At 38.5% G+C, this 24,509-nt stretch overlaps 1 protein-coding gene across 2 annotated transcripts in view; it reads left to right on the top strand.

Moving 5' to 3' along the window:
- ITPR2 (inositol 1,4,5-trisphosphate receptor type 2) overlaps window positions 1-24,509 on the top strand; it is a gene marked incomplete at its 3' end in the record, with an annotated part of 533,638 nt that overhangs the window by 266,380 nt on the left and 242,749 nt on the right. For both annotated transcript variants that reach the window (XM_079715959.1, XM_079715960.1), the window contains exons 32-34: window positions 139-264; window positions 20,075-20,203; window positions 21,428-21,548. In XM_079715959.1, the coding sequence (XP_079572085.1) occupies window positions 139-264; window positions 20,075-20,203; window positions 21,428-21,548 (376 nt within the window). The remainder of the gene's footprint in view (window positions 1-138; window positions 265-20,074; window positions 20,204-21,427; window positions 21,549-24,509) is intronic.

The raw sequence follows: 24,509 nt of genomic DNA on the forward strand, positions 1-24,509 counted from the left end.
TGCTCTCTGGGTACACCCAAAGTATACTATAATTTACTATAGGAAATAACACAGTTTCACATAACCAGTCATAATAGATATTTGAAGATGAAGAATAAAGAAAAAACTCACTTTCTTTTCTATTTGAAACTTGCACAGGTTAAAATCGCTTATGTGAATTTTGTTAATCACTGTTATGTTGACACTGAAGTGGAAATGAAAGAAATCTACACAAGTAACCACATTTGGAAATTATTTGAGAACTTCTTGGTGGATATGGCAAGGGTAAGTTACACGTTGATCATTAAATACTACTTCATGTTTAGTAAGGTTGTTGATATATATTTTGAACAGTATCAAGCATCTGGATGAAAACTTAGAATGAAACCCACTATGTTTGGATGTCATCTGTTACATTCAAAAAGTTGTGACTGAGTTTCATAAGACTGTGAGATTTAATGAGTTAATGTACTCAGAATACCAGTACAGTGTGTATGGCAGCAAGGTGTTCATTTTCACTTTTACAACTGACCCTATTGGCCGGTTAGTAAATGGAATTTTAGTAGCCTTTTTACATTGGTTAGAGATGATACTTGGCAGAGGTCAATTTGTATTCGACCTTGTATCATGAATGCAATTATAAACCATAGATGGAAGAGATCTCACGAGGTCTTGGATACTGCTTTCGGGCAGGTAGGTACTTGCAGACTCTTTAGGACCCCGCACTGCCCACTGTTGCCTATTCCACATCTTCTTTGGGAGTGTGCTCCGGTACTTGAATCATCTGCTGCTTGCACTCATGTCAGTCAAAATACAGTCTGCTTTTTACTTTGAGTTCATTTTCTCATGTTTGGCTTTTTGGGGGGTTGGGGAGGACACATGGAGCTGGCTGGCATTTTCTAGATACTGTCTAGCGTATGTTTTTGCTCTGTTAATATTGAGTAAATGAATTAACGAAGAAAGGAGGGAAGGAATCTTTGATAGATAGCACTTAATTTTAGTTAGTATATCTTAACCCCTTTTGTGCCTGCTGAATGTTAATGTCCAGGGTGTATTATTTTAGTTTTTTTGTGGGGGAGGGATCTTCTCCAGTTTTCCCATTAAAATTATGGAACATAATGTTCAAATATGAGTTTCACTAATAGGAGATAGTGTATAGCTAACTCCTTAGACTTATTATGACTTATGGTGGCCTGTCCCAGTCCTTTGGCTTCCTACATGCCTGAGTGCTGGTAGTTTACATGGGCTTCACTTAGATGTATTAGAGGAGAGGGGTTAGTGAAGTCCACATGGATGGATGCTGATTGCTATCCATTAGCTCACTGCCTTCCTACAATTCTTTCTGGAAGGAAGGAAGGCTAAGGGATATAATAAAACATTAGCTGCAGATCCAGACATCCAAGAGCAATCTCAGATAACAGAATATATCACATATTCCAGTCCAGGAACTCTTTTATTTAGTCAAGGCTCGCAGGTGGAATGTACTTATTTCGCCTTTGGTATGGGGTCGTGTGAGTGAGCTCTGCTGTGTTCACACATGTGTGAAGCAAGGCAATCCTGTTTTACTTCATTTCTGTAGACCTTAAAAGCCACTCGCTACCTTCCTCAGGTAGACCTGCACCTGTGGAGGAGTCATCCTGTTTTACACAGGACTTACCTACCACGCATATTGACCCCCGTGACCTTGTGAAAGCCCTTGTAAGTGACTGGCCACAGGTATCTCCAGAGACCTTGGAGTAAAGGGTGGTTTATGTGCTGATGGCTGAGCTTTAAAACTGCACGTGCAGGAAGACGTTAAAGAGATTACAGACTGATTTGAAGAGTTGCACAGTGCTATGGACTAAAGATACGCTTGAAAAGACCAAGGTCACATTCTAGGCATCATGATCTGCAAAGCTGAAAGGATTTTTATTTTTAAACCAAAGAAGGCTTGATGATAACTGCCATTGATTATGCTACCTTGGAAACAGTCTTTCCATTGATGTGTTTATTCATAAGGCTAAAGGGTATATATTCTTTTTTTTTTAAAGTATGCATGTAGGGAGGATTTTTATTTTAGCTATTCAATATTTAAGTAGACATAGTGTTATTAGTATATAAAGGCTTTAAGGGAATTTCAAGTTTTCTTGGTCTATTCAATCATTATGTCTAACCACAACAGCTTAACTATACTGCAGAAGCATTTTTTTTTTTTTGCGGTACGCGGGCCTCTCACTGTTGTGGCCTCTCCCGCTGCAGAGCACAGGCTCCAGACACGCAGACTCAGTGGCCATGACTCACGGGCCCAGCCGCTCCGCAGCATGTGGGATCTTCCCGGACCGGGGCACGAACCCGTGTCCCCTGCATCAGCAGGTGGACTCTCAACCACTGCGCCACCAGGGAAGCCCAGAAGCATTTTTTTTCTTTCCTTCTTGTTTCCCTCTGATTTATAGTTTAAAGCAGCAACTCTCTTATCCCCTCATCAAGAATGACAAGGACTCACCCTTCCTACTTCAGGGAAGGGACAGGAAACCTGCCTTTTCCATGTTTGGGATTTGTCTTTCTCCCCGTGAAGACAGATTAAGGAGCCACCACACACTCTCAAATTCAAGTACAAAAAAAATATGGTTAAAAAAGTAGAATGTGGCCTTTGAGGTGAATTTTCAGTTCAGTAGAACAGTAGCTCTCAAACTTTAGTGAGCAGGAGAATTATCTGCAGGATTTGTTAGAACGCATGTTGCTGGGCCTCACTCCCATAGTTTCTGATTCAGTAGATGTGAGACTTGGCATTTTTAACAAGTTTTCAGGTGATGCTGAAGCTGCTGGTCCAGCGACCACACTTTGAGAATCACTGCAGTAGAGCAAGGTAGTTAGCAATAGGCATTTTAGAGTCATTAGCCAGACCAGAGTTCAAGTTTAGATTCTGTCTCTTACTAGCTCAGTTATCCTGGGCAAGGTACTTAGCCCTCTGACCCTGAGTTTCCCTATTTGTCAAATACATACAATAATAACACATTCGTTATGGCATTACTGGGAGGATTCAATGAGATAATATGTATAGAGCTCTTAGCACATGCTCGGCACTTAGAGAGTTGGTGCCATCATCTATTTTATCCCTGTCACGGTTAACATCACTGGTATTATTACAAGGTGATATGTAGCCTTTAAGGCAATTTCAAGCAGCTTCCCCAAGACCTGATAATTATGTTGAGGATAACCTAAAGGAGGACCATCTTACACAGGCAAGAGCCACAAACCATGTTCGTGAAGCTGGACACACACAATAGTGGCTTGATGTAGAGATGGACCAAATTCAGATATTACAACAAAGTTATGAAATCCTGGAGCAACTGATTTGCATCAGTGAGACATGGTGAAGGTAATCTGGAGGAAAGGTATTTGATAAATTGGACCTAAAGAATCGTAGGATCTTAGGGTTGAAAGAGACTGGCAGTCCTACAGTTCAGTTTTTAGCACCTGCCTGTATATTTCCATTTACAATGATCTCACTACTTTTTTGTGAGACAACTGATTTCATTACTGTGCAACTTTAATTGTTAGAAACCAAAATTGAGCCAGATCTTTTTTAATTTTTAAATTTTATTTTATTCATTTTCTTATACAGCAGGTTCTTATTAGTCATCAATTTTATACACATCAGTGTATACATTACAATCCCAATTGCCCGATTCATCACACCACCATCCCCACCACCCCGCTGCTTTCCCCCCTTGGTGTCCATACGTTTGTTCTATACGTCTGTGTCTCAAATCCCTGCCCTGCAAACCGGTCCATCTGTACCATTTTTCTAGGCTCCACATATATGCGTTAATATACGATATTTGTTTTGCTCTTTCTGACTTACTTCACTCTGTATGACAGTCTCTACATCCATCCACGTCTCAACAAATGACCCAATTTCGTTCCTTTTTATGGCTGAGTAATATTCCATTGTATATATGTACCACATCTTCTTTATCCATTCGTCTGTCAATGGGCATTTAGGTTGCTTCCATGACCTGGCTATTGTAAATAGTGCTGCAGTGAACATTGGGGTGCATGTGTCTTTTTGAATTATGGTTTTCTCTGGGTGTATGCCCAGTAGTGGGATTGCAGGATAATATGGTAATTCTATTTTTAGTTTTTTAAGGAACCTCCATACTGTTCTCCATAGTGGCTGTAACAATTTACATTCCCACCAACAGTGCAAGAGGGTTCCCTTTTCTCCACACCCTCTGCAGCATTTGTTGTTTGTAGATTTACTGATGATGCCCATTCTAACTGGTGTGAGGTGATACCTCATTGTAGTTTTGATTTGCATTTCTCTACTAATTAGTGATGTTGAGCAGCTTTTCATGTGCTTCTTAGCCATCTGTATGTCTTCTTTGGAGAAATGACTATTTAGGTCTTCTGCCCATTTTTGGATTGGGTTGTTTGCTTTTTTAATATTGAGCTGCATGAGCTGTTTATATATTTTGGAGATTAATCCTTTGTGTGTTGATTCATTTGCAAATATTCTCTCCCATTCTGAGGGTTGTCTTTTAGTCTTGTTTATGGTTTCCTTTTCTGTGCAAAAGCTTTCAAGTTTCATTAGGCACCGTTTGTTTATTTTTGTTTTTATTTCCATTACTCTAGGAGGTGGATCAAAAAAGATCTTGCTGTGAGTTATGGCAAAGAGTCTTCTTCCTATGTTTTCCTCTAAGAGTTTTATAGTGTCCAGTCTTACAAATTTAGGTCTCAAATCCATTTTAAGTTTATTTTTGTGTATGGTGTTAGGGAGTGTTCTAATTTGATTCTTTTACATATAGCTGTCCAGTTTTCCCAGCACCACTTATTGAAGAGACTGTCTTTTCTCCATTGTATATCCTTGCCTCCTTTGTCATAGATTAGTTGACCATAGGTGCGTGTGTTTATCTCTGGGCTTTCTATCTTGTTCCATTGATCTATGTTTCTGTTTCTGTGCCAGTACCATATTTTCTTGATTACTGTGGCTTTGTAGTATAGTCTGAAGTCGGGGAGTCTGACTCCTCCAGTTCCGTTTTTTCCCCTCAAGATTGCTTTGGCTATTAGGGGTCTTTTGTGTCTCCAAACAAATTTATGATGATTTGTTCTAGTTCCGTAAAAAATGCCATTGGTAATTTAATAGGGATTACATTGAATCTGTAGATTGCTTTAGGTAATATAGCCATTTTCATAATGTTGATTCTTCCAATCCAAGAACATGGATCCATCAGTTGGTATCATCTTTAATTTCTTTCATCAGTGTCTTATAGTTTTCTGCATACAGGTTTTTTTGTCTCCCGAGGTAGGTTTATTCCTAGGTATTTTATTCTTTTTGTTGCACTGGTAAATGGGATTGTTTCTCTGTCAGATTTTTCATCATTAGTGTATAGGAATGCAAGAGATTTCTGTGCATTAATTTTGTATCCTGCAACTTTACCAAATTCATTGATGAGTTCTAGTAGTTTTCTAGTGGCATCTTTAGGATTCTCTATGTATAGTATCATGTCATCTGCAAACAGTGACAGCTTTACTTCCTCTTTTCCAATTTGTATTCCTTTTATTTCTTTTTCTTCTCTGATTGCCGTGGCTAGGATTTCCAAAACTATGTTGAATAATAGTGGTGAGAGTGGACATCCTTGTCTTGTTCCTGATCTTAGAGGAAATGCTTTCAGTTTTTCACCATTGAGGACAATGTTGGCTGTGGGTTTGTCATATATGGCCTTTATTATGTTGAGGTAGTTTCCCTCTATGCCCACTTTCTGAAGTGTTTTTATCATAAATTGGCGTTGAATTTTGTCAAAAGCTTTTTCTGCATCTATTGAGATGATTATATGTTTTTTATTCTTCAATTTGTTAATGTGGTGTATCACATTGATTGATTTGTGTATATTGTAGGATCCTTGCATCCCTGGGTTAAATCCCACTTGATCATGGTGTATGATCGTTTTAATGTGTTGTTGGATTTTGTTTACTAGTGTTTTGTTGAGGATTTTTCCATCTATATTCATGAGTGATATTGGTCTGTAATTTTCTGGTTTTGTAGTATCTTTGTCTGGTTTTTGTATCAGGGTGATAGTGGCCTCATAGAATGAGTGTGGGAGTGTTCCTCCCTCTGCTATATTTTGGAAGAGTTTGAGAAGGATGGGTGTTAGCTCTTCTCTAAATGTTTGATAGAATTCACCTGTGAAGCCATCTGGTCCTGGGCTTTTGTTTGTTGAATGATTTTTAATCACAGTTTCAATTTCATTACTTTTGATTGGTCTGTTCATATTTTCTATTTCTTCCTGGTTCAGTCTTGGAAGGTTATATCTTTCTAAGAATTTGTCCATTTCTTCTAGGTTGTCCATTTTATGGGCATAGAGTTGCTTGTAGTAGTCTCTTATGACGCTTTGTATTTCTACGGTGTCTGTTGTAACTTCTCCTTTTTCATTTCTAATTTTATTCATTTGAGCCCTCTTCCTCTTTTTCTTGATGAGTCTGGCTAATGGTTTATCAATTTTGTTTATCTTCTCAAAGAACCAGGTTTTAGTTTTATTGATCTTTGCTACTGTTTTCTTTGTTTCTATTTCATTTGTTTCTGCTCTGATCTTTATGATTTCTTTCCTTCTGCTAACTTTGGGTTTTGTTTGTTCTTCTTTCTCTAGTTCCTTTATGTGTAAGTTTAGATTGTTTTTTGAGATTTTTCTTGTTTCTTGAAGTAGGCTTGTATAGCTATGAACTTCCCTCTTAGAACTGCTTTTGCTGTATCCCATAGGTTTTGGATCATCGTGTTTTCATTGTCATATGTCTCTAGGTATTTTGTGATTTCCCCTTTGATTTCTTCAGTGATCTCTTGGTTATTTAGTAGCGTATTGTTTAGCCTCCATGTGTTTGTGTTTTTTACGTTTTTTTTCCCTGTAATTAATTTCTAATCTCATAGTGTTGTGGTCAGAAAAGATGCTTGATATGATTTCCATTTTCTTAAATTTACTGAGGGTTGATTTGTGACCCCAGATGTGATCTATCCTGGAGAATGTTCCATGAGCACTGGAGAAGAAAGTGTAATCTGCTGTTTTTGGATGGAGTGTCCTATAAATATCAGTTAAAACTATATGGTCTATTGTGTCATTTAAAGCTTCTGTTTCCTTATTTATTTTCTTTTTGCATGATCTTTCCATTGGTGTAAGTGAGGTGTTAAAGTCCCCCACTACTATTATGTTACTGTCAATTTCCTTTTTTATAGCTGTTAGCAGTTGCCTTATGTATTGAGGTGCTCCAATGTTGGGTGCATATATATTTATAATTGTTATATATCTTCTTCTTGCATTGATCCCTTGATCATTATGTAGTGTCCTTCCTTGTCTCTTGTAACATTCTTTATTTTAAAGTCTATTTTATCTGATATGAGTATTGCTACTCCAGCTTTCTTTTGATTTCCATTTGCTTGGAATATCTTTTTCCATCCCCTCAGTTTCAGTCTGTATGTGTCCCTAGGTCTGAAGTGGGTCTCTTGTAGACAGCATATATATGGGTCTTGTTTTTGTATCCATTCAGCAAGCCTGTGTCTTTTGGTTAGATCATTTAATCCATTCACATTTAAGGTAATTATCGATATGTGTTTTCCTATGACCATTTTCTTAATTGTTTTGGGTTTGTTTTTGTAGGTACTTTTCTTATCTTGTGTTTCCCACTTAGAGAAGTTCCTGTAGCATTTGTTGTAGAGCTGGTTTGGTGGTGCTGAATTCTCTTAGCTTTTCCTTGTCTGTAAATCTTTTGCTTTCTCCATTGAATCTTAATGAGATCCTTGCTGGGTAGAGTAATCTTGGTTGTAGGTTCTTCCCTTTCATCACTTTAAGTATATCATGCCACTGCCTTCTGGCTCTAGAGTTTCTCCTGAGAAATGAGTTGTTAACCTTATGGGAATTCCCTTGTATGTTATTTGTCATTTTTCCCTTGCTGATTTCAATAATTTTTCTTTGTCTTTAATTTTTGCCAATTTGATTAGTATGTGTCTCAGCGTGTTTCTCCTTGGGTTTATCCTGTATAGGACTCACTGCGTTTCCTGGACTTGGGTTGCTATTTCCTTTCCCATGGTAGGGATGTTTTCGACTATAATCTCTTCAAATATTTTCTCTGGTCCTTTCTCGCTCTCTTCTCCTTCTGGACCCCTATAATGCGAATGTTGTTGCGTTTAATGTTGTCCCAGAGGTCTCTTAGGCTGTCTTCATTTCTTTTCATTCTTTTTTCTTTATTCTGTTCCACAGCAGTGAATTCCACCATTCTGTCATCCAGGTCACTTATCCTTTCTTCTGCCTCAGTTATTCTGCTATTGATTCCTTCTAGTGTAGTTTTCATTTCAGTTATTGTATTGTTCATCTCTGTTTGTTTGTTCTTTAATTCTTCTGGGTCTTTTTTAAACATTTCTTGCATCTTCTTGATATTTGCCTCCATTCCTTTTCCGAGGTCCTGGATCATCTTCACTATCATTATTCTGAATTCTTTTTCTGGAAGATTTCCTATCTCCACTTCATTTAGTTGTTTTTCTGGGGTTTTATCTTGTTCCTTCATCTGGTACATAGCCCTCTGCCTTTTCATCTTGTCTATCTTTCTGTGAATGTGGTTTTTGTTCCACAGGCTGCAGTATTGTAGTTCTTCTTGCTTCTGCTATCAGCCCTCTGGTGGATGGGGCTATCTAAGTGGCTTGTGCAAGTTTCCTGATATGAGGGACTGGTGGTGGGTAGAGCTGGCTGTTTTTCTTGTGGGCAGATCTCAGTAAAACTTTAATCTGCTTGTCTGCTGATGTGTTGGGCTGAGTTCCCTCTCTGTTGGTTGTTTGGCCTGAGGCGACCCAACACTGGAGCCTACCTGGGCTCTCTGGTGGGGCTAATGGTGGACTCTTGGAGGGCTCACACCAAGGAGTACTTCCCAGAACTTCTGCTGCCAGTGTCCTTGTCCTCACCATGAGACACAGCCACCCCCCGCCTCTGCAGGAGACCCTCCAGCACTAGCAGGTAGGTATTGTTCAGTCTCCCCTGGGGTCACTGCTCCTTCCCCTGGGTCCCGATGTGCACACTACTTTGTGTGTCCCTTCCAAGTGTGGAGTGTCTGTTTCCCCCAGTCCTGTTGATGTCCTGCAATCAAATCCGACTAACCCTCAAAGTCTGATTCTCTAGGAATTCCTCCTCCCGTTGCCAGAACCCCAGGTTGGGAAGCCTGACGTGGGGCTCAGGACCTTCACTCCAGTGGGTGGATTTCTGTGGTATAAGTGTTCTCCTGTCTGTGAGTCACCCACCCAGCAGTTATGGGATTTGATTTTATGTGATTGCACCCCTCTTACCATCTCATTTTGGCTTCTCCTTTGTCTTTGGATGTGGGGTATCTTTTGTGGTGATTTCCAGTGTCTTCCTGTCAATCACTGTCCAGCAGCTAGTTGTGATTCTGGTGTTCTCACAAGAGGGAGTGAGAGCACATCCTTTTACTCCGCCATCTTGGTTCAGGGCCCCAGATTTTTATCTGTTATAATTTTTACTTATTCTTTCCTTCTATAGCAGCATAGAATGATTCCGTTCAGGAAGAATGTGTGTGTTTACTATTTTTCTTGCTGGTGATCTAGTTTGAAATGATAAATCAACTTAAAGGAACTTAAGATCATCTAGGCTGACCTCCTAATTTTGCTCCCGAGTTCCAGAGAGATTAATTTGCTAGCATGGAGTGATTCGCCTGGCTAGGAACAGAGCTGGGAGGTCTGTGGCAGCCTATTGCAGGGCTCTTTCCACAATAGCTTTTCAAATGTGTCACGACAGCCCTCATGTCTCCCGTTATTTTCTCCATGACTTTCAGTGGTTCCTCTTTTGTTAAGGCTTCTGGGCTTCTTGTTTCCAGTACAGTTTTGAGTTCTTTCTAATTTGTCAGTGTTTTAAACGTATGGCATTCACGATGGAACCCAGTGCTTCAGGCAGGGTCCAGCCAGCATGAGGCAGATGATTATTTTAGTAGAAATTTGGAAAGCAATCCTATTTAGAAGGCAAATGAACTATTAATATGTAGTGGCCCTCATACCACCTTCCGCCTTTCTCCTCATGTTTCTCAGGAGTCAGCACCACCAAGTTCTTTTTGTTTGCTCTTGGTAAAGCTCTCTAAAGAGTCCCCTTAATTAGTATCTTTCATTTTTCTGTTTGTACCCCCTTGTCTGTTATCTTGGTAAGACCCATATAAGAAAAGCTTTCTGAAAGACTTTTTAATGAACTAAATTTGTTTATTTTTATTAATTTTATTTATTTTTATTTGTTTACTTGCACTAGATTGTCTCACGTGCTTACTCTATTCTGATTTTCTGACAGAGACTGCATCCGTGTCCTGTAAATATACCAGATTTAGATAGGCAGCAAAGCTGTTAGATACGTGAAAAGTTGTTCTACTGTCCTTTAGAGCATTTAACGGCAGCCCACTTTGATCTCTGTGCCAGTGCAGCTAAAATTGGTGTTTGTAGGGCAGAAATGCTTTTCTTTGCCTTCATAACTGATTGTTGTTGCAAAGTCAGGGGATTTGAGTCATCATTAGAAAGCATTTGGACAGGGAGGAAGGCAGTGTTCAGTGTCAGACTCCCTTTTCTTTTGAAGATGTTCTCAATTTTGCTATCAATTTCAAGATTCTGTAATGGCCAGCAGTACCCTAAGTGATGTACTGGCAGATGACATTAGACCGAGGTATAACTTAGAGACACACCTAACACATTGTCATGTCATTGCCCCATCAGTCATTGCCAAACAAGACAAATCAGAGTATTTCATTTCCAAATAGGTCACTTGAGCATTCTCTCCCTTTGTTTAGCTTACCAAATAGGTAGGAAATGGGAGTAAAGATAAATTTATATGTACTTTGAAACACACTTTCTAGGTTCTCTAATTTGATAGGATTGTATAGGTTTTCTTTCCTTGATGAGTTGATTCCATTATTTTCTTCACTTTCTGAAGTTGAATGAGCCATCGAAAAGTCTCATTCTAAAGCCTTCTTTGAATATGCCCTTATTAGCTAACATTGCAGTCAAGTGAAGAGTGTAAATATTCTGTAAATATTATTTTGTGTGTAGCACCTTTCCCTCAGTTGTAATTCTGTTTTTCTCCTCCATTTTCATGCTGAATTATACTGATGGTGCCCAGGTGGGATGAGCACTTGTTTGGCTCTTCTCGATTGATGATTGGTTGGCCCCTGTCCTGCTCTTCAAGTCAACTTCAGCGTTTATCATAGTTGATTGATTCCTTCTTGAAACCTGTCCTCACTTGGCCCCCAGGATATCAACCCTGTTCCCACCTCACTGGCCACTCCCTTTCAATCTCCTTTGCTGTTTCCTCCAAATCTTCCCAGCTTCTAAATACTGAAATGTGCCAGGCTTAAACCTTAGACTTGCTCCCTTCTCTGTCTCCAGTCACTTGCTTGCTGATCTCATCCACTCTCCTAACTTTAATCCCAGGCTGGGTGAAGCTTGGGTCCTTCCCCTGATAGTCTCACATATCTCACCGCCCCCGTGACATCTCCAGTTGATTATCGAACCTCAAACTCTTCATTCACTTTCATGGCCCACTAAAATTAATGCCTTCTCAAGTCATTTGTGTCTCAGTAAACAGCAGTTCCATCATTCAGTCTAGGCATTCAGGCATAAAAATCTTGGTGTCATCTGTAACTCTTATTTTCTTGCTCTTCAGTTTAATCCTTTAGCAAATTCTGCAAGCTTTAACCTTAAAATATTCAAAATCTGACGACCTCTGAATGCTTTGATCACTGCCACCCTGCAACAAGGTACCATTAGCTCTCATCCGGATACCTTCAGTAGCTTCATAACCTGTTTTCCCTGCTTCTACTCTTGCCCCCTCCCTTCATCCTCTCTTCTCTATACAGCAGCTATAATGATTAAGAAAGAGGAAGAACTTTGATTCAGGTCACTCCTCTGCTCAGATTCCTCACAGAGTAAAACCACTACATGATTGGGCTCTCCCCTGTCCAACAAACACCCCCATCCCTGCCCTCACTTCCCAGTGTCCTCTTGTTCTCCCCCTACCTAGCTCTCTGCTTCACCTGGTGGCCTCTTGCTGCTCCTCAGATATGGCAAACACATTCTCATCTCAGCATCTTTGCATCTGCCTGGGATGCTCTCATCCCCCAGGTACCCTCCATTCTCGTGACTTCTTTCAGGTCCTTGCCTAAAGTCTTCAGAGAGGCCTTGGCTGACTACCTGGTGTAAAGCGACAATGTCTTCCTTCCGTCCCTCTTTCATTTGCTTCATTTTATCCCCACCTGATGTTTTTATATGTATTTGTGTTTGTTTCTGCTGAAACAAAAGAAAGGCAGAGATTTTGTCTGTTTGGTTCACTGCTGCATAGCTGACCTAGAACAGCGTCTCACGCATAGTAGATACTCAGTATTTGTGTTATTATTTATGTATTTATTTAGGCTGCACCATGTGGCCCGCAGGATCCCAGTTTCCCCACCAGGGACTGAACCTGGGCCATGGCAGTGAAAGCTCTGAGTCCCAACCGGGGAATTCCCAGTATTGGTGGAATAAATAAATAAATATCATCTGAAGTTAAAAATATTTAAAAAGTGAATTTGAAAACAAATTATGTGGTTTTAGCATAGAATTAAGTGGGCCTGTCAATGGAATGGAATAAATAGCCAGAAAAAGATTTTTACTTATGTAAGCCATTAAGATATAATAAAGAAATTATCACCTATTAGTAGGGAAGTGATGGGTTATTTCCGGTGATCAGCAAACCTTTTCTGTGAAGATCTTGATAGTTTTTTAGGCTACCATCACAGCTCTTATAACAATTACTAAAGGGAAAGGAGTCATAGACAATATATAAATAAATAGATATGGCTAGATTTGACCCATGATAGTTTGCCTACCCCTGGATTATTAAATTAATAATAATAAACTCCATTAGGGTTGTGATTTTTATATATTTTGTTGTTCACTGATGGATCCCAGGTACACAGAATGTTCTTGGCATGGAATATGGGCATTCAATAAAAATTGTTGATTTGAACTAAATCAAAATGACATTTGAAGACCCTGGCTATTTGGGGTGAAATGAACTCAGTTCATGTCCTCACATCATACATTAGCGTAAATTGCAATAGATTTTAGAGATAAATGTGAAATGATAAAAATGGTTGGAAATGTAGGTGGATATTTGTCTGTCTTTGGATGAGAGAGTTATTTTTAAGCATAAGAGCAATAGATGAAATTAGCTAAGGAAAAACGTTTCACTATTTGAAAATTTAAAACTTAAGTATATAAAAACATCATAAAAATAAAAGAACATCAAAATAGAAAAAGTTACACTACATTAAAAAAGAACTAATAACCTTTATACAAAGAACATATAAATAGATAGATAGATAGATAAGAAAAGCACTATAACAATCTAATGATAAAATGAGCCAAATTCAGGCATTCATGATTTATAGAGGAGGACATACAAGTAAATCCCTGAGAAAATAGTCAACTGTTAATAATTTTAAGAAAATAAAAAGGAAAATAAGATCTAATTTCTAACTGTCAAAGTTTAAGAGTAAAAGGATAAAAGTAAAACGATAATATTAAATGTTGGTTTACATACCTTGCTGATGAGAGTAAATTTATGCTGTCTTTTTGAAAAGCATTTTGGTAGTACATTAAAAAAAGCCTTCATACCTTTTTAATGTGTCAAGTAATTTACCTTCCAAGAATCTGTCCCTTAGGAAATAATTAGAAATGATATCAAGGATTGTATGGGCAAGGAAGTTCAACATACTTTTATAATAAAATACAGTAGGAAATAGTTTACATATTTAATAATAAAGAAATGGTTCAACAAATTATGATATATCTATAAGATTGAAGTTATAGTATCACTGATTATTTTTTGAAGATTTTTAATGATATGAGAAGTGCTAATGATTGAGTGATGAGTATTAAAAGGAGAATAAAAAACCAGTTATCCAGAATTATTTCCATTATGTAAAATATATAGGAGCAAAAAGATTAGAAGAAAAGATTCCAAGATGTTAACCATGGTTTTGTTTGGATTTTGAGATTATGGATAATTTTTGTTTTCCTTTTTGTATTTTTTACAGGGTTCCTACAGTTAATATTTTTCTTAACATCAATATATATTACCTTTTAAAAAATGAATTTAAAATTCTAAGAAAGTGTAGGCACGGATGACTCACATAAAAAAGAGATATTAAAAGCGAATGTTTGGAAAAGTTTTGGCCTCATAAATAAAGGAATGCAAATTAAAATAAATATGAGATGTCACCTCAGATATTTATAAGAACATTTTTACTGCCTATGAGGAATAAAAAAATGATTTTTAAGATTTGTATTCCGTGGTCTGTATGATCAAAAGTATATTACTGGCGAGAGCTGTCCTATCTGGTAGGGTAGCAACTTGCCATGTTTAAATTTAAATTTTAATTAGATAAAATAAAATTAAAAAAACAATTTCAAGTGCTCAATAAGCACATGCCTAGTGGTTACGATCTTGGACATCCCAGATATAGAAGATTTCCATCATTGCTGAAAGTCCTCTTGGACAGGGCTGCTCCAGTGTATGTATGATAACTTATTTAACCCAATCTGTCATCTTTGGAAAAGTAAGAGTCACTTTTAGAGCAGAAGAGAGAAGGGACATCATATATACAAGGGGAGAAATCTCAGAAATAATTATATCTAGAAATTACGCTTAATGTTTATTTGTTCAACCAATGATTTAAATACCTACTATGTGCTAAGGTACTGCATGTGCAGTGGGGAGCAAGACAGAGCAGCTCCTGGTGTCTAGGGACTTATATTCTAATGGTGGAGACAGATTTTTACTTGCTTTTTCCCCAGAAACCTCCGTGGCTATTTCTTCACTTCCTTCGGTTCTTTGTTAAAATGTTACCTTATACAGAGAAGTTCTCCAAGCAATTTAGATAAAATAGTAATCCTTCTCCGTACCTACTCCTCCTGCTGTATTGCCTGCACTACTTGCTCTTTATTTTTCTGAAAGTCTATTTATTTGCTCAATTTTTACCACTTGTATGTTTGTTAATTTGTATATTGTGTATCTCTTTTGATTAGAATCAGAGCTCCAGTAGAGTAGGGACTTTGTTTGGTTTGGTTCACTGTTCTAACTCCTAGTCTAATAGTTAGTGGGGTTTTTTTGGTTTTTTTTTTGCGGTACACGGGCCTCTCACTGTTGTGGCCTCTCCCATTGCGGAGCACAGGCTCCGGACGTGCAGGCTCAGCGGCCATGGCTCACGGGCCCAGCCGCTCTGCGGCATATGGGATCCTCCCGGACCAGGGCACGAATCCACGTCCCCTGCATCGGCAGGCGGACTCTCAACCACTGCGCCACCAGGGAAGCCCCTAATAGTTAGTTTTAATTTAACAATTTATGTCCCTAAGTGATAGTCCATGAAATTTTATAGGTGCATAGTAAAATTCATCTGGAAGCAGAAAAGGACAGATATTTCAAAAGGTGATTTTTTTTTTCTTGGAAAGGACAATGAAGGTAGACTTGTTTTTCCAGTGTAAAACACATTACAAATTGAAAATCATTTCATTCTTATAGAATTGAATTAAAATACTTAAAAAATAATGATACATGGAGTATACCAGAGATATGAGGAGAGATTTAAACAGTGATTAGTGATACACTATAAGATAAAATTCAAGTAACCTGAGAGTGAGGCAAGAAATTACTATCAAATCAATGTTTGGAGGACAATTGGATATCAGTATGGAAAAAAACTAATCAGAATGCATAAATCAGGTCACCTACAGCAGAAAATTCAGATAGCTTAAAAAGTTAAGTAGGAGTCAAGATGTGGATGGAGATGGGAGAAGGACTCCCAAATAAAGCTAGAACAAAAATGTTCAGAATATTCTCTTCTTTTGTGGAAGGGATTTTTCCTCCTTTATATTAAACAAATGGAAAGGACCCAAATAAAAAAAAATAGTGCCTGAATGCTAAAAATTATTTTACACCATGAAATGTAATGAAAGGAATATTCTAAAGAGTCAGAATGTGAAAATACATGTGAAATGACTGCTGAAAAGTTTATTATGTAAAATATGTTTACTGATATGTAATATACAGTCATTATCCATGTTTCATTTTAAAGTCGTTTTGATGGTTTGAATCATCTCTACGTGACAAAATATAGACATGAAGTTATTATGTGAAAAATGCCCTGCCTTGTTAGCAATGTCAGAAATGCCAGATAAAATAAATTTTAGGTATCATTAAACTGGAAAAAGTAATTATAATTTACAGAGATAACAGTTCTAGCAGCAAACAGATGGCACACTCCAAGAGGTGTGGGAAGGGTTAAAGGAACCAGGAGTGACAGGGAAGCATCCAGGAATTGGTAACAATGCAAAGCTATTTCCACCCCAGGCCTGAAGGGGCAAGGGTGGCACCAGTGTTACCAGAGCCCAGAGAGAACTTGGAGACATTGCAGAAGGTCTCCAGCAGAAGCTATATCCAGAGACACAGACACTGCTGAAGCCTCAACGAGGCGAATGGAGATGGGGATGCAGGTAGAGGCAGAGGCAGAGTAGGTACCTGACTTCTTTCTCTTCCACTCTGTGATCTTCTGCCAGTGCCTCGCATCAGCTGAACCTAACCAGAGCCCGAAAGCTAGAGCTAGTGGATAGTAATGAAGGAACATCCTGTGTATGCACAGATAGGTTGTTGATATCATTGTAAATTTATTATTTTAGAGGATGAGCCCAGCAAGTAGTACAGAACTGTCTATATACCCTCATCTGGTGATTCCTCTTTTGGTGAAATATACCCCCAAAATCTGAAAGTAAAAATAATAATTTTGCATAATCCTGTATAATAGCAATAATCGGGGGGAGGGGGAAATCTCATAAAAGACTCGCAAGAAAGAAATAGCTAAGAAAATAAGAAAATGATTTGTATTTTTTAGCTACGTATACCTAAACTCATTCCAAAAATGGATTAAAGCATGATGGTGCGTTAGAGTGATGGAATAAATATAGCGTTTTGAAATAAGTGTTTAAATAATGATGGTACATGGGAATGTTTGATAGGAAATAATGGTATGTGAATAATATCTGCAAACAGAAACTTTAAAAATATATGTATTACACATAAAAATTAATTTAATATGATGTAATTTTATTTGAGCCATTTCTAATCTTTATTGGAAAGAAACAGTAAAAATAAATAAAAGACAAGATAAAGAAATGTTGCTAATAATTAGGTTCCTTATTTCCTGAAAAGTTTTTAAGGACTTTAATTTAAAAAGTGGCGGGCTTCCCTGGTGGCGCTGTGGTTGAGAGTCCGCCTGCCAAAGCAGGGGACATGGGTTCGTGCCCCGGTCCGGGAAGATCCCACATGCCGCGGAGCGGCTGGGCCCGTGAGCCATGGCCGCTGAGCCTGCGTGTCCGGAGCCTGTGCTCCACAATGGGAGAGGCTAGAACAGTGAGAGGCCCATGTACCGCAAAAGAAAAAAAAAACGTGGCTTCCTTATCTCTTGCCTGTACATAATATTACAGTGTAAGATACAGGCTCTAAAGGTGAAAAAGTTGTCATTCATCTGAGGCATAAAAAGTATCTTGAACATTATTTGAATTTCTTGTACAAATGAATTAAGGAATAGGTTCCACACAGTTGTGTAAATCCAGAATTTCCATGACCAGGATTTTGAGGAAAGCCTTCATCTAGAAGTATTATAGATAACTTTTATTAATTAACCCACTGACTAAAGCAAATCTGTGGGGTTCTTTAGCAAATGATCAGTTGCAGGTAACGTAGTGTGATTCTATGGTAGCTCCAGAAAGCCCCGTTCAATTGTGTGAAATGTCACTGGATGAGGAAGAAGCTTCTCTGGGCTGGTTATGGTAGAATTGTTCAACTACTTACTCAACTTTAATATATTTTTATCCTATGTATCAGAAAAATTCACCATAAAAGCCAGTGCTGAAAGATACTAAATGAAATAAATCCTACTTAATATCCATCATGGGAAAATCAATTTTATATTAGATCTGGGACCACATTAAATTTTAGCCTGAGGTTTGCTATTCCACAAATAGTCTAACCCTTAGTTAAACTAAGATAAAATGAGTCCTTTCTTATTCTCTCTTATTCTTTCATTAAAAAAAATTAATTGGTTTATTCTTTTCACAAACATTTATTGAACATTTTGTATTTACCACGCATTATGTTATGTGCTGAAACAATAACTAAAAGATGACATAACTTGACATAATTTATTTTCTTTAATTGCATCAGTCCCTACGGTAACTTTGGGATTAGACACACTAAAAACCTTTTAGTTCTGATAACACCGCTGTCAGGTTGGTGTCATTTAATAGATGGGGAAAAAGTGAGCTGCCCCCGACAGGAAGCGACTTAGAAGCAAAACAGACCCTGTGCTCTTTCTTCTCTCTCCATTCAGCAAACACTGTTATTTTCCAAACTGAAACATTGGGACACATGGTTTGAGGAGGGAGTTTTTGGTGATTTTATTTGTGTGCAGGGTTTTAAAGCAATATCAGATTAAATTATGTTTCCTTACTCTTGATTAATCACCTATTGAAAAGAATAAAAAACTTACATAAAAATTTGAATTGTCCAAGAACATCTGGAACATCTGGCCACCACACTGACTCACTGTAATCTTGTGGATATTTAAACATTCTTACTCTGCCCAGTTCTTGAGTCCTTCCTCGCACCCTATGTTCTCCCCCACTCACTTCTTTTTTTATCTCCATGTTCTTTTTTTTCACCACCCAACTTTTTTTCATTCGGTTTTAATCGTGTATCTTAGCTTTTGCAATTTGTCAACCCTGACATGTTTGGAAATTTACAGTTTGTTTAGCAGAATGACCAATTACAGCCTTATTTAATCCCACATAAAGGTCAGAGCCCATGTTCTTTGCTGATGTTCCCTTTGCTCTGGTGTCCTGTCTTCTTGCTTAGCCAACTCTGAGAAGAAGGCACGGACACACCCTCCATGCTTCCCAGATAATCTGGGGATGAACAAGTCAAAGTTGTTGGCAAGGGTTTGACCTTTGATTTTTTATTTTTATTTTATTTTTATTTTTTTTTGCAGTACGTGGGCCTCTCACTATTGTGGCCTCTCCCGTTGCGGAGCACAGGCTCCGGACGCGCAGGCCCAGCGGCCATGGCTCTCGGGCCCAGCTGCTCCGCGGCATGTGGGATCTTCCCGGACCGGGGCACGAACCCACGTCCCCTGCATAGGCAGGCGGACTCTCAACCACTGCGCCACCAGGGAAGCCTGACCTTTTCTTATCTTTCTGTTTTCCTCTCCAAATATTTTCTGTTTGCATCCTCCAATCTGAGCCAGGTATTAGAGGTGAAAATGTATAGAGAGATATGAGCCACCATTAATCACCTTCACCACTTTCTTGTACTTATAATGACTGTTTCCTCTTTGATTTCCTCACATCAAGTGGAAAAGTATTTTTCAGCAAAGCTAGGCTTGAGGATGGAGGGAGAAGGCTGTGTGCAGGAGGAGGGAGAAGCAGATCTGGAAGAAGGGTCTAGGGTCTATGAAAGAATTCTGGCCCAAGGATGAAATGGCAACCAAACTTAAAGGTGAAACTGCTACAGAATGATAAACTTTGAATGGATTTCAGGCAGAATTTTTTTCAAGTATATTTATTTAGTTATTTCGTTATTTATTGGCTGCATCGGGTCTTAGTTGTGGCATCCAGGATCTTTCATTGCGGTGCGGGGCTCTTCATTTTAGTGTGCAGGTTTCTCTCTAGTTGTGGCATGCAGGTTTTCTCTTCTCTGGTTGTGGCGTGCGGGCTCCAGAGCACGTGGGCTCAGTAGCTGCAGCACGCGGGCTTAGTTGCCCCACAGCATGTGGGATCTTAGTTCCTCGACCAGGGATCGAACCCATCTCCCCTGCGTTGGAAGGCGGATTCTTTACCACTGGACCACCAGGGAAGTCCCAGAAATGTTTTTATTCAAAGCAACTTTCAAAAGCAGAAGAAATGTTATAAACAACCATTTCAGGACAATTTTTAGAAGGTTCCAGTATTGACTTATAATTCAAAGATGTGGTAGAACACGTTGAGTTGTTTTGTTTTTCTCTCCAGGTTTGCAACACAACTACAGACAGGAAACACGCAGACATCTTTTTGGAGAAGTGTGTTACTGAGTCAATCATGAACGTTGTGAGCGGCTTTTTTAATTCTCCCTTTTCAGACAACAGTACCAGCCTGCAGGTAAACTAAACAAACAAGTACAAAAGAAGTCTGTCACACGGAATTTCTGTACCTTATTTGAGTGCAGAAAACTTTAATACGCTTGGAAGTCCTTTCCTACACTTCTCAAGATCACTCTTCTTTCCTATTATTTACTGTTATGCCCCTTTCTGAGTTTCCCAAACTTTATTTTAAATAAAGAGGCTCCATCTTCAAACTGAATTATGTTTGCTCTCCCTCTAAGCAAAATAGGAACTTTCATATCTGTAGATCAACTGCCAAGTGTCGAAATAACTGATAATGACTCTTTAAATGGATAGACATTTTGACTCAATAATTCCCGTTTAGTAAATCCTGAAAGAATCGGCAGGGATTTATATACTAAGATTTTCACTGAAGTGTTTATAATACTTAAAAATTGACGTCAACCTTAAATGTCCACAAACAGGGGAATTGCTAAATAAATTATGGTATATCTATAGATGGCTTATTATAGAGCAATTAAAAATCATGTTTTGAAAGAAAAATTGATGCCTAAGGAAAATGATCATGAAGCAATATAAAGTGAAACAGGCCACAAAATTGTATCATAGTATCATCCAGGTTTGTGCGTGTAAAGAATATATGTGCATGTATACATAAGAAAGCTCAGTAAGTAATTATCTTAAAAATGTTGATACTGATTATCTCTCCATGTTAGGATTATTGGTGATTTTCATTTGTATGGTTGCCAAATATTCTACAGTGATTGTGTGTTGCTCTTATAAAAGTATTATTTCAGTTATACTTTTTTTAGGGAAAACTTTTGAATGAACCATTAGAATCATGTAAAATTGTTTTTGTGGGTCAAAATTGTTGTCTCCTCTACTTGCTGATCATATGAAATCAAAACATACAATCAGTGAAACAAACAAACCCCAAATGCCTGCTCTATTTATACTCGGAAATAAACCAGAGATTGTAAAAATATACTTAAATCCATGTCATTGGTTTCAAGAAATGCCATATTTTCCTGATTAAGAATACAGTTAAAATAATCAGTTTTCTATAGTGTCTGGTGTGGTGCCTCTCATGAGACAGGTACAAAATAAATATTTGTTGAATGAGATGTTCATTAAGTAGCACTGAAACTTAAAAGACAAGACTGCATTTTATTTGGTGGGCCTTTTGTGATAATGCATAGATACTGCATCAGGAGTGTTAATGGTTTAGTGACCTGTTTGCCTCTTTTCTTTCTGTTCTCAGACACATCAGCCAGTTTTTATTCAGCTGCTTCAGTCTGCCTTCAGAATTTACAATTGCACCTGGCCAAATCCGGCACAGAAAGCCTCGGTGGAGTCCTGTATCAGAACTTTGGCTGAAGTGGGTAAGTCAGAGTGTCGGATTTTACTTATTTTCACATTCTGTGAAAGAAATCAGGCTTTTGGCTAATAGGCAATACAAGTAGCTTTCCAGTTTTCAACTTAAAAAGAGAGCAGGTGTGATTTCTGTAAAGCTGAAGATCGGTGATCAGCAAACGACTCTGAAATTGCATCCTTTTTGGGAGGGGAATATAATTGTTGTATTTCCTCTCTTTAAATATTTTAAAATATATTTATTTATTTTTAAATTATTATATTTCTAACCTTAAATTTAGTATTGCATATGGTGCTTTAATATAGCTTAGTAAGATATTACACAAATGAGTTTAGTTTAATTGTTATCTCAGATTTCATTATGGAATTGTCTTGTCTGTTAAGTAGCCTGATTTATTAACATCTTCATGTGGCAGGAGAACTTTTTGAGGGGTTTTTAGATTTCTAATTTTGTGTGAAATTAATCAGTATTCATTGAGGTTCTGTTATGCATACAAGGCTTCAGAAATTCCAAATAAAATGGAATGCAAGGGGATAACAGCTAAGGGAAGGTTAGTACATTATAGGAAGAATTTCTCATAGAGTCCTCTTTTGTTTGTTTGTTTGTTTGTTTGTTTGTTTTGGCGATACGCGGGCCTCTCCCGTTGCGGAGCACAGGCTCCAGACGCGCAGGCTCCAGACGCGCAGGCTCAGCGGCCATGGCGCACGGGCCCAGCCGCTCCGCGGCATGTGGGATCTTCCCGGACCGGGGCACGAACCCGTTTCCCCTGCATTGACAGGCAGACTCTCAACCACTGCGCCACCAGGGAAGCCCCCTCTTTTTTTTTTAAATAAAATTAATTAGGGCTGTCAGAAAGGAGGAGGGAAAAGAAATATAGACTGGGTTGGACTTCAAAAAACAAACAGAGGAACTGGATCATTCTCTCAACTAGAGGTGGTTCTGCAGGCATTGGGAAGGGAAGCTTATAGTGTGTTTCATAATCGTGGTCATCGTCACTGCTGACATTTGTCAGTGCACACCATTTGCAATACTAAGCAATTCACACGTATTATCTCATTTAATCCTTAGGTAGGCTCCTTGATTATTTACATTTTACAGTTGAGGAAACAGAATTATCTAGATTAGGTAACTTGGCCAGGGTTATGGTATGTGCTCAGTAAATATTTGATAAATGAATAAATGGTTTAACTAATTAATGACCACGTAAAATATTTTTAGTCTTTTCTCCCCATCTGCAATTTGGTTTAAGTAATTTAATATTAACAAAATTTAATGATGGTGCAGTTTTAATTTGAGTACATTCAAAAGCAGTTATAACCCAAGAGGATCAATTGAAAATTATTAGAACTAAGAGATTAATAGAGTTCATCTAGGTGATTAATTATAAATAAGTATTAACTTGGTAGATTTTCTATATATCCAAAAGGGAGAAAAAATGTGAAAAAGATATGTCACAACAGCAATAGAAATAGTAATTACTTAAGAGAAACCTTAAGAAAAACAAGAGAATAAAATTATATTGATATTTTGAGGGATATGAAAGATTTTAATAAATGGAGAGTTATACTATTTCTGGTTTTCGAAATTCAACTTGTAAGGATGCCAGTTCTCCTCAAAATTATAATTTTAATGCTTTACATCCGAGACCCCTCCTTTGCACACACCCTTCCCTCATCACGGCCCACTCGGGCTTAGGCACCCCATGTAGGGCCACGTCCCACAAAGATGCATCCTCTGGCAGCTTGGCCTTTGCCACCTTCCTGCAGTTCCCCCTGGTCCATGTCACCCTGCTGCTCTGAAGGATGGCCTCTCTTCCCTGGTGGCCTCTGACTCTGTGCTGGGTCACTCGTTTGCATGAATACCCTTACTACCTTTGACATGGTGCCAAGCTGTCCCCTGCCGTGGACGCCCTCCTCACCCGACTCAAGTCTAATTCTCCACTCCCGGCAGCCTCCTGTGCACATGCCTTCCACTCCTTTCTGGGCTCGAATGCTCTGGACCACCTCGGCCCCTAGCGCTCCTTGTCCAGCGCTGGCACTTGACTTTGCTCTGCTCATCCTCCAGGTTTTAGGACAGAATAGTTCAGGAAGGGAAGGGAAGAGATAAAGGAAGAGGCCACCATAGGCATTGCCAAAAATAAAGAAGGACACAGAAGAGAACCTAAATTTTATTTTAAAAAGTTGCACATAGCAAAATGTCCGGCAGGATATCAATAAAGAAATAACACTGGTATCTCTGGCTGCTGGAATTATAGGTCAGTCTGGTCCTGTTGTTCTTGCTTTCCTGTAACTCCTGAGTTCTTAATAATATACTTTTCAAGTTATGATAAAACAGTACTAAAAGCATCTTCATTTGGACGAAATCAGCTGGGAAATATACTAACCATTAAAAACTAAAATCTGAAGGAAAAGCAAAGGAATGTGATGATGCTATTTACTTTACATAGGAATACATTGTGTTTGCTGCCAAGTATATTTCTATATTTTATATTTTAAGGCTGTCCCCCCTCTTCCTCATCTCCTTCCTGCTTTCTATCCTCTAATTCTCTTCCTCCTCCCCTTTTTTTTCTCCCCTCTTTTTTCCTCCTGCTCTTCCTCCCTCAGTACTTAGCAAATGCAATGAGGGGAGACACCAGTTGGCCCTACCCGGGGCACAGAGGGCGTGCTGTTCACACCACTTACAAATTGAGAAGCAAAGAGCTTTGAGCCACAAGTGAGATTCCATGCTGTGCTTTCCCTCCGTGTTGCAAGTTGCTGCTTCAGTGGTGTTCCCTGTGTACTCACATCAGGATGGCAGAGCTTTAGGGGTGTAAAACAGTCACTGAAACTGGATCAGTCTGAAGATTCTTTCATTCCATTTTCTACCATTTCCTCGACTGTTTATGATTTAACAGGAAATTTTAGTCTCTTTGTATGCTAAAAGACATATGTGATAGGAAGTCTAAAAAATAATTATATCTAAGTCTACAATC

This window comes from Hyperoodon ampullatus (genome assembly GCF_949752795.1).
Source record: "Hyperoodon ampullatus genome assembly, chromosome: 11".
Lineage (NCBI taxonomy): Eukaryota > Metazoa > Chordata > Mammalia > Artiodactyla > Ziphiidae > Hyperoodon > Hyperoodon ampullatus.